Source organism: Centruroides vittatus, unplaced genomic scaffold (genome assembly GCF_030686945.1).
Source record: "Centruroides vittatus isolate TY-2023 unplaced genomic scaffold, ASM3068694v2 contig_817, whole genome shotgun sequence".
In the NCBI taxonomy this organism is placed as follows: Eukaryota; Metazoa; Arthropoda; class Arachnida; order Scorpiones; family Buthidae; genus Centruroides; species Centruroides vittatus.
The window spans coordinates 2,672,447-2,682,483 of record NW_027122532.1 but is presented as its reverse complement, the minus strand read 5'-3'; the positions used below and the strand labels follow the sequence as shown (position 1 = coordinate 2,682,483).

Genomic DNA, 10,037 nt, shown 5'->3' with positions numbered 1-10,037 from the left:
AGTGCCAAATGATGAGTACACCAACATATCTTCATATAGCCTTTACTTGCTCTTGATACACTCTAACAAGTGGCTTCCTCAATCCATGAGACTGTTATCTTGGCAAGATCCCCAAAGCAGGTTGAGCCCATTGGTACCCTGGACTTCCAGACACAAAAGTTGCCATTCCAGGAATAGTAAGAGTTAAAAAGAAAAAGGTCAAGGTAATCCGATACTATTTTATAACCAGATGTACTTAGGTTGTGGCTTCTACATATTAAATTCCTGGTGAAGGATAGCGGGATTTTGACAGAAGGAAAGAGAATAGTATAGTCACAAACTGTGAGAATGTCTTCATTTGTCAAGATCAGTCCATTAAGTACATTCAATTGTATTAGTGACTGTACACAGTGATGTAATGTTTAATGAAGAGAGCCCATTATAAATAGTTCATTCCACGTTTAAAGCTGAAGAAAAAGTCTTTTTTATTACTGGTCTTTGGGGCCATCCTTGTTTATGTGTTTTGACCAAATAAGTGAGGAGCATTTGTTCTGTTAGGAAAATTCTTCATCTTTTTTGAAAGAGCCAAAGTTATCATAACTTGAATTGTTCATATTTCATCCTATTGTATCTTGAACTGATAGAATTTTATAATAATTCTATGTTATATAATTTGATAATCTATACTATTAATTACAATAATCTAAAATGTGTATTTTATCTAATGAAGCATATAAATAGTATGTTTTTCTTCTTTTTTTTTTGTTCTAAGGGGAAAAGGTGATTATCATAGACTGGGACACGGAACTGACGATCACGTTAGAAGACCTAGAAAAGTTGCTACACTACAGGGGAAAAAAGTGATATCCATAGCAGTTGGATCTCTCCATTGTGTGGCTTGTACTGATAATGGTAAGAGTTTAACTTTTAATTTAATAAAATTTAATATTAAATTAATATAAAATAACATAAACATATAAAATTCATTTTTTTTAAATGAATGGTATTATATGTTATAGGTGAGGTGTATACGTGGGGAGACAATGACGAAGGACAGCTGGGAGATGGAACCACCAATGCCATACAGAGACCACGTCTGGTCTCGTCTCTACAAGGTTTTTATCTTAAATTTTACAATTAGTTTAGGTACATGTGAGCATATAGCAGATCTGTCCAGAGAGTTCGCAAACTTTTTAAATTATGCACCAATTGATAATTGAATCTGAAAGAGGCTTGCATGGCTCTCTAGAAACAAGTTTTGTATGCTCTATTCCAAAAGCAATTTGTTCTAAATTAATTTGTTTAAACATGAGTTGATTGCATTTTACAATTTTCTTTTAGTGAGTTCAAATGAGTGATGGGCTAGGTCTGATGAAAAATTCATCACTGGAGATGAGACATGGGGTCTATGGGTATGATGTGGAAACAAAACATCAGCCATCTGAGTGGGTGGGAAGATCTTCACTACCACTCAAAAAGGCAGCACAAGTTCAGTTGAATGTGAAGGTCTTGCTCACTGTTTTGTTTAATTCTGAAAGTGTCATTTACTGTAAATACTATCTAGAGGTGACGAAATATCTTTGTGAAGCAGTGAGGAGGAAAAGACCGACTGCTTGGAGAGAACAGCATCATGACAATGCACCTCACACATCATTGCTGATAACAGAATTTTGGATCAATAACTCGATGTCACTTGTTCCCAACTCCATATCACTGGACTAAGCCCCAGCAGACTTATTTTTGTTTCTCAATTTAAAATCTGTGTTTCAAAAGTGCCGTTTTGAATCCATTGACATCATTAAGAAAATTTGTTAACAGAGCTTTGCATAACCCCAAAAGAAACATTTCAGGAAGCATTCTTTTCATGGCAGAAATGCTGGATTTGATGCATAGACTCTGGAAGGACTGCTTTGAAGGCAACAAAATCGACTAGCTTGTAGGTAAATGCAAACAACTTCTATTTGCAAAGTTTGCAAACTTTCCAGACAGACCTGATATATAACTTAATAACATTGTTTACTGCTAAGTAAATCGGTTTTCTCCCTTGCTTTTTGTCCTGTGGGTACTAAAAGAGTCTTTTTAATGATATTCATCATTTGTTGGCCAGGCTCATAATAGAAAGGGGTTCATATCTGGGACGGATTACTACCTGCAAAAAATCCTTGGGGAGTTGCTTGCCTGTATTTGATCCCAGGTCTCTAGAGCAGTAGGTTGACACTTTAACTGCCTTAGCCATTCAACTGTAATCAAATAAATTATCTGCTAAACTAAAAATATCATTTTTTTTAATGATTTATACACAAGATTTGTCATATATTTTTACAATAATGCACTTCTTTTTGTTAGGCATTTCTACTTTTAACAAATTAGTAGGATATTATATTGACATCAATAAAATATATAGGATAAGAGCTTTACTCATCTCATCTACAAAGATTCACAGTATAATATGCAGTGGTGCCTCATATAACGTACTTAATCTGTTCCAGGTACATGTCCATTAAGTGAAGAATCCGTTATACGAAACGCATTTTCTTATAGAAATACGTGTTAAAACATCTAATTCGTTCCGCAGCACAAAATAACTGCACTGTATCATAAAAAAATGAACATGGGTGTGTTCTTTTATTCCTCCGCGTAACTCTTTGCGAGTGACATCCGTTTAAAAATTCCTGCGGAACGTGTTCTTAAATTCCGGTGGGAATGCACGCCGTCGAACGGCAAAAACGGCTGCTTGTAGCAGTAGTTTAAGGTGGAAAGCAACATGGCGTCCTCCATGGCTCAGATAGTTTCGTTTCCGGGTCCATTATGTGGTTTTATGAATGAAAATTTAGAAATTGTGAAAGCGCGAGTTAGCGCACGCGGTGATGTAAGTGTCTTTACAAATTTTTTTCGAGGTTATTTTGAATGCTCTTTCAACAAATAATCCATTTTATGGTTAAATTTTACAATTGGAACCCTTCTTTTGCGTTTTAAAGCTCATATTTTAGAATTATAGCTTCCTCCATCACAATACTATCGATAGTGCGTGCGCTGCCATCTTTCTTTCTTTCACTGTCGTTCCTAAATGCCTACAAACAGCAGCGCACTCCCGTAGTAGCGGAGACGTAGAGCAACCGCTATTAAAGAACGTACCCGTGGAGCAGTCACCAATTATGCCAGAAAGTCCGTTGTTCGCAGCCAGTCCGTTGCTCGAGTCACGTAACGGCCAAACAGAAAGTCCGTTGTTCACAGCGTCCGTTATTCAAGGCATACATTATACGAGGCACCACTGTAGTATGTCGTCATTGAAAAAGTCAGTTATTAACACAATCTTTTGAGGATCAAAATTTTAGATCAATTAGATAGAAATGTTTGAAAAGAAATTCTGGTCAAAAAAGATAATTACTAATGTAAACAACATTGATAATTTTTCTAAATGATTTATGCACAAGGGAGGATCAATAAATAAGGTAACAAATGGATTTCTAAATGTACTTTTGTTAGTAGAAATGTGAAGATACTTCCAGACATAAGATGTAAGCTACATAGGTAATAACACTACATTTCCACATTTGTCCAATCACTTGTATCACCAGGTAATCAATGTATCCTTTCCTTCAGAAAAGAATTTTCTGTCAAGATTGTCTAGCCAAGCAATGGCCTGTTGCATGCTCTCTAAAGTTGGAAATCATTGTCCATGGAGAGGTTTTTAATGGGCCCAAAGAAATGGAAGTTGCTTGGTGCTAGGTCTGGACTATAGGGAGGATGTGCTCCCATAGCATATATTCTTATGTAGGAACAGATGTTGGGCAGTGTGTGATCTCATATTGTCGTTCAAGAGAATGATACAGTTTTACAATTTTCCTACTCTTCCAGCTGACAGACATGAACACTGTCCATAGTCTGGCAGTACTGCTTGGTAGTAGTGGTAATCCCTTATGAAGGAATTGCACATGAACAACACCCAGATGGTTCCAAAACACAGTTGTTGGAATACTATACCATAGATTTAAGGTGTAGGCCATTAGTCATCTTCCTCCCTATTGTAGAGACTTTATCTTATTTATTGATCTTTTTTTGTATAAACAATCAACATTTTTCCATGTTATTTTAAAGGAGAATTTTAATACTCTAGTATTTATATATTTTACAGATAATAAAAATTGTATGTAAATTCACTTTCAAAAGATTGCTGTTTAAATATATTAAGGTTTTGTGCTATAAACATTAATGTTGAGTCGGGAAAATCTAACATACTTTCTATTTGAAGTTCAGTTTTTAAAGATATTTATGAGAGCATGGTAGAAATATCAAATGAATCAAAATTTATAAATTAAATAATTTCTTACTATAACACAAATGATTTATTGAAGTACATAATTTTTGTATATTTAAGCATAACATCTTTATTTATCTTATCTGTTTTATAGGAAAGAAAATTAACAGAGTCGCTTGTGGTTCAGCTCACACGATCTCCTGGTCGACCTGCAAGCCTAGTACGACGGGTCGCCTGCCGACTTCGGTGCCTCTCGAATATGATCATCTTCAGGATGTACCCGTTTCTGTTTTACGAAATCGTTACGCTCTGCTTTATCACTTCTCTGAGCTTTTTTGTCCTTCTATACCAATGTTTGATTTATCTCCCTCTTGGAAACACGGAGGGGAAAACGACAATTTTACGCTCAGTCTCGATAAACTGAGAGGACTTCTGATCTCTTCAGGAAAAGTAAATTTTTTGCTGTTATTTAAATTGAAAATAACATTGCATACCTAATGCAAACATTGATATTAGCTAGACTAAGCATTGAAAAGCCATCTTCTAAAGTATAATTCATAAAATCGAAATTTATAGAGCATTAAAAGTTAATGAATTGCATTTTGTTAAATATTTCTACATTAATAACATTAACTTCTTTACAACAGGAAACGGCTTTTAGGAAAGTCGTTCAAGCTACAATGATTCGCGACAGACAGCATGGTCCAATAATAGAACTGAACAGAATTCAAGTAAGTAAAAAGTTCCTTAAATCAAGAGAATTTATTTAACAGCATAAAAGTTATATTTCAGAAATTTGTAAATTTAAAACGACGTATACAATCCAAAACCGGGAAAGATGACTTTGTTGGTATTAACTAAAGGAAGAAATTTGAATGGGTTAAAGGAGTTGGGTTATTTATTTGAATTAAGTATTTGTTGGAACTATCAATTCCATCCTCGGATTAACAAAATTTCATATTTTATATTCTGAAGATAGGGCTGATAGTCTCAAACAGCATTTAATAACCTGCCTGACTTCTTTAACACATTCAAGTTTTGTTTAGTGTGTAAAATTAATCTATTATACTAATTCTAAACTAAATGACAAAAATTAATGCAAAGTTTTCAGAAATATTTATAGTATATTCTTTGTGCTAGATTATATGATATCGTTTATAAATCTAAAAAAAATACTAAACAAGCTAGGTATGCTTGTGTAATAAATTATTCTTGCATGTATATACATGAGTCATTGAAAGTGAAAGCAGTGTAAGTCAGTTTTCGTCTGTATTGAGAAATTTCAATCTAAATTTAAGTACCTACTTAATTCCCGAATTTCCACTAGGGGACTTTAGAGTGGTTTTAAATACAATTGATATTATTAAAACTTTTAGTACTATATTGGCATTAGATTTTACAAGAAAAGGTTGGCATCAAGTGTATTAGTGTGTTTTGAATGTTGTATTGTCAGTCATTTTTAATGAAGAATTGTTTTATCGTCAAGTCATTTACCATCCATCTCTGGGTGGAGTTTGAAAAAGGATAAAGATTTAAATTGACCCAAAATTGTTTGTTTGGTCATTGTCATTTAAATATGTAAATATTCCTTGGGACTACACAATTTACTGATTTAAAAATTACTGTGGCTTTATTGTTAAGTGCTAAGCATTTTACCTGTGGGTAAGTAATGTAAATATTCCTATTTCTTTACGACAAATAAATTATATAAGTAATGCTGTTAGAAAATGAAACTCGGCAGCAACTTAGTCTTTTTTAAAAACTGGTTCCACTTTTGCTTTCAGTGGTTTATATGTATTGTTGGCATGTTTTTTATATCATTGGGCTATAATTTGAAAAAATTGTAGACCTATAAATTTCCACTGATTGTCCATCTGTCTGCCCTTAATTTCTAGAGATAGATAGATGAAAGTCATCTCTCATATATATCTTATCTCAAGATATATAAAACTTAGGGGCAGGAAGCCCCAATTAACTATATAAAAACTTCTGATCTAGACCAGAAATCATGTGATTTCAATTCAAAAAGTTTTTCCTGAAAGGAGTTAGTTAGATGATTGGCACAACTCTATTGCTAACAGGAAAAGTACAATATACAGGGCAAAGACACTACTAATTTGAGGTGGAGAGCATATATTTTAAATTAAATAAATTAAAAATATGATTAAAAATTGTAGCCCAGCATTGTGAAAACATCACAATAATTTTTACTCGTTATAACATAATCTGTTTATATATATAACTTTAATTCGATTAAAATTATTGATATTTAGGTGAAACGGTCGAGATCGAAAGGTGGACTGGCTGGTCCGGATGGAACAAAATCGGTATTTGGTCAAATGGTATCTAGAATGGGTCTTTTGACACAAGAGAGTTTGCTCCTTCCTCATCGAGTGTGGAAAGTGAAATTTATGGGTAAACATGTATTTATTTAATAAATTATAAATTTAATTGTTACAATTAACCGGTTATAATTTCAGAATAACAAAACATGTTATTTGTTCTATAATAATTCTTGGATGCTAATTTTACATGAGCAGAAAAAAAATATTGAAATAGTTTGACATTGAATTATACAGTACTTGTAAAAACAGCATAAGATATATCTAAAATAAATTTATTCAAAAGATTAATATTTATATCAGTTTTAATTATTAATTATTCTTTTCGCAGGAGAAAGTGTAGACGATTGCGGAGGAGGATATAGCGAATCCATAGCCGAAATGTGCGACGAATTACAGAATGGATCATTGCCACTTCTCATGTTGACTCCTAATGGACGAGATGAAGCGGGCACAAACAGAGACTGTTTCTTGCTTAATTCTGCAGCAAGGTCTCCGCTTCACATGAATATGTTTCGTTTTCTAGGTAAAAGTGTTGCTATGTTTTTAATATAAAAAATACATAACTAATGAAAATTATGGGTTAAATTTAGAGCTACCTTTTTTATGTAAAAGTAAGGGTCTGTTTATAGTCCAGTATCCCTGTGGTGCTGCAACAGAGAGTTCACAGAATTCCACTATATTTAATGTCCTCAGCTCTGTTAGATACCAAACTACAGACTCACATTTAGTTGAACGATGTTCAACTTTGATGTTTGATGCAAATCACATGCTGTGTCAAATTAGCTGGTTGCTAGAATTTAACTATAAACCAGACGATGATCTTGTCAACTCCAGCAATGGCTAGTGACCTTGAAATTCCATGTGGTCATTGAACTATAAACTGGATTTTACTATTTATTTTGTGTGTTATAGATGCATCTTTTAGATTGGATTCTCTTCCAATGCATACTATAATAATAATAATAATATCAGTCAATCATCCAATTTCAAACCGTCTTTTTTATATATATTTATCCTTATTACAGAATGAAGTTCACTCAATAGACACCAGGCTTTACTTTACATCCATCTTTATTCTGCTGTTTAAGTGCCGATATGTGTTTTGGGCACTTGCCCCTCTGGGCAAAATATGGAATAACAGAGAGCTGACAGAAGAGGGGAGAATGTATAAAATGTGTATCAACACTTAAACAGCAGAATAAAGATGAATGTAAAGTAAAGCCTGGCGTCTATTGAGTGTGCTTCATAGTGTAATAAGGATAAATAAAGATTATCAATCTCACATATGTAGATGTCTCTCTCTCTCTCTCTCTCTCTCTTTTCCATAAAATCAATTACAAATTCCAGATGTCATTTCTTCTACATAAATGACTGACACCAAACCACTGAAAAATCTAAACATTTAATTAAATTAATGCTGTTAAATATAATTTATTTAGTTTATTTTAATACTAAGTATTTTTACAGGGATATTAATGGGAATAGCAATGAGAACTGGTAGTCCATTGAGCATTACTTTAGCAGAACCAGTATGGAAACAGTTGGCAGGAATGCCCCTCAGTCCTGCAGATCTTACAGAAGTGGACAGAGACTACGTTCCAGGTAATTTGTTTAGTAAACTTATTGGCTTAATCATTTTAATTCAAATTAATGTTTAGAAAATATGCTCCATAAATGATAAATGTATTTAATTTTGTCCAAAGGACCATACTGATATAAGAATTGAAAAATCTTGATTTGAGGTATATTTTTTACAATATTTAAAAAAAAATGAAGTTAATGGAGCTTAAAATATATGATAAAGATGCCAAGAAAGCAAACTAAACAAAAAAAAATTTTATTTGTTTATGGAACTTTTTTGTGTAAATATTATAAAATCTGTGATGTAGTCCCAAAGTTTATAAAAATAAAATTAATTGATAAGTTCCTTCTCATATAAAAGTATGTACTATGGGTGTGGTTTGACGGAGTGCTTTCTTGTTTCGTCATTTGATGGCACCCACTCACATCCGGGGGTCAAGTTCAGTACCCTGTCCTAGTATTAACAACTACATTAATAACTCAAGTGTTCTTGCAAATAGATGTTTGGAATGGGGTATAATTACAAGTATCTTTTTCTAGTTTATTTGTATTTTGTCGGTTTTAGCTATGGCTTTTCTCTGTGTAATTTTTCTGTGTTGATGTGGTAAGCGTTGAATAACTTTGAAAGAGTTCTCTCTCATAATAAGATATTGTTTAAATTCTACACTTTTTTCAGGCTACAACCTATTAGGATATCATAGATGGCATAAAGAAATCATAAGAAGTGTAGATTGTATATATCAATATACCAAAGCCCAATGTATTGATACTAAGCCAAATGATCACTGTAATTAATTGGGCTATTAATGGTTATATCTAAATTTAAATATGTCTGGAAGCAAAGGCTTACTCAGGGTCCAGATGGCATAACTGGCAAGTGCACTACACAATAATCAGAGGTTGCAGGTTCAAGTCCAACTCTGGGCTAGTTCTTTCTCCCCAGGATGTTCTAAATTGTTTAATAAATTATTAAATTATTATAATTATTAATTTACGTAAGAGATGGTGCCTAATGTTTACCTCTAGTACCAACTTACATAGTTTCTAATTATTAATTACAGCATAATAAAAGCCTGATTAATTACGGCAATCATTTGCTTAAGGTAGTTTGTGTTTCATCAGCACATCATAATAAGTTTACAAAATGTGGCAAAGGTCAAAACATGAAAGAACTACGGAGTGGCCCAAAAGTCAGATATCTATGTTTTGTTTTCTGTTCAAAATATACTTGAAATTATGAATCATAAACTTGGTTTAAAATAATAGCTTTTTTCCAAAATTAGTGGAATCATGATTTTAAAAATATATTAAACAGTTTGTTTGTACAGTCATCATATGATCATTAGTTGTTGAACAATACCTAATTAGTAATAAATAACTATGAACGTTGTTGGGTTTACTGTTATGATTACGGATGCATCACACATGTTTTTGATTTTTATTCAAGATATCTTGGAATACATTTCAGACTGTCCACAGTTCCTCTTCAGCCAGGTTACATACATATACGTTCAGCATTATGGCATTGTAATTAAACATTTATAAAATAAATTAACAAATAAAATACAATATTTATATAAACCAACAATTACTATATAATTTACCACACTCAACAATAACAACAATAATGCAAAACACCCATAAAAATCGATGTCAAATGTATAAACACCATAACTGTACTCAAAGTTAATTTTATACTTCATACACACTATTTCTGTATAGCTAATTCTATTAATTATTTTGCATGAATATTTCACAAATTAAGTGATATATTCAACTACAGGAATGATTTTCAAACAAATTCATTTTTGAAATGCTTGCAACAGATAATTTGAATGATTATTCATTGATGCTAGAGTAAAGTTTATAAATTT

General features: G+C 32.6%; 1 protein-coding gene across 1 annotated transcript in view; it reads left to right on the top strand.

Annotated features, from left to right (window-relative positions):
• The window catches only part of HERC2 (E3 ubiquitin-protein ligase HERC2), a 191,235-nt gene that overhangs the window by 175,637 nt on the left and 5,561 nt on the right, over positions 1-10,037 (top strand). The window contains 7 exon segments of the mRNA XM_067278755.1: positions 752-891; positions 999-1,094; positions 4,392-4,687; positions 4,885-4,968; positions 6,511-6,652; positions 6,911-7,105; positions 8,050-8,184. Of these exon segments, the coding sequence (XP_067134856.1) occupies positions 752-891; positions 999-1,094; positions 4,392-4,687; positions 4,885-4,968; positions 6,511-6,652; positions 6,911-7,105; positions 8,050-8,184 (1,088 nt within the window).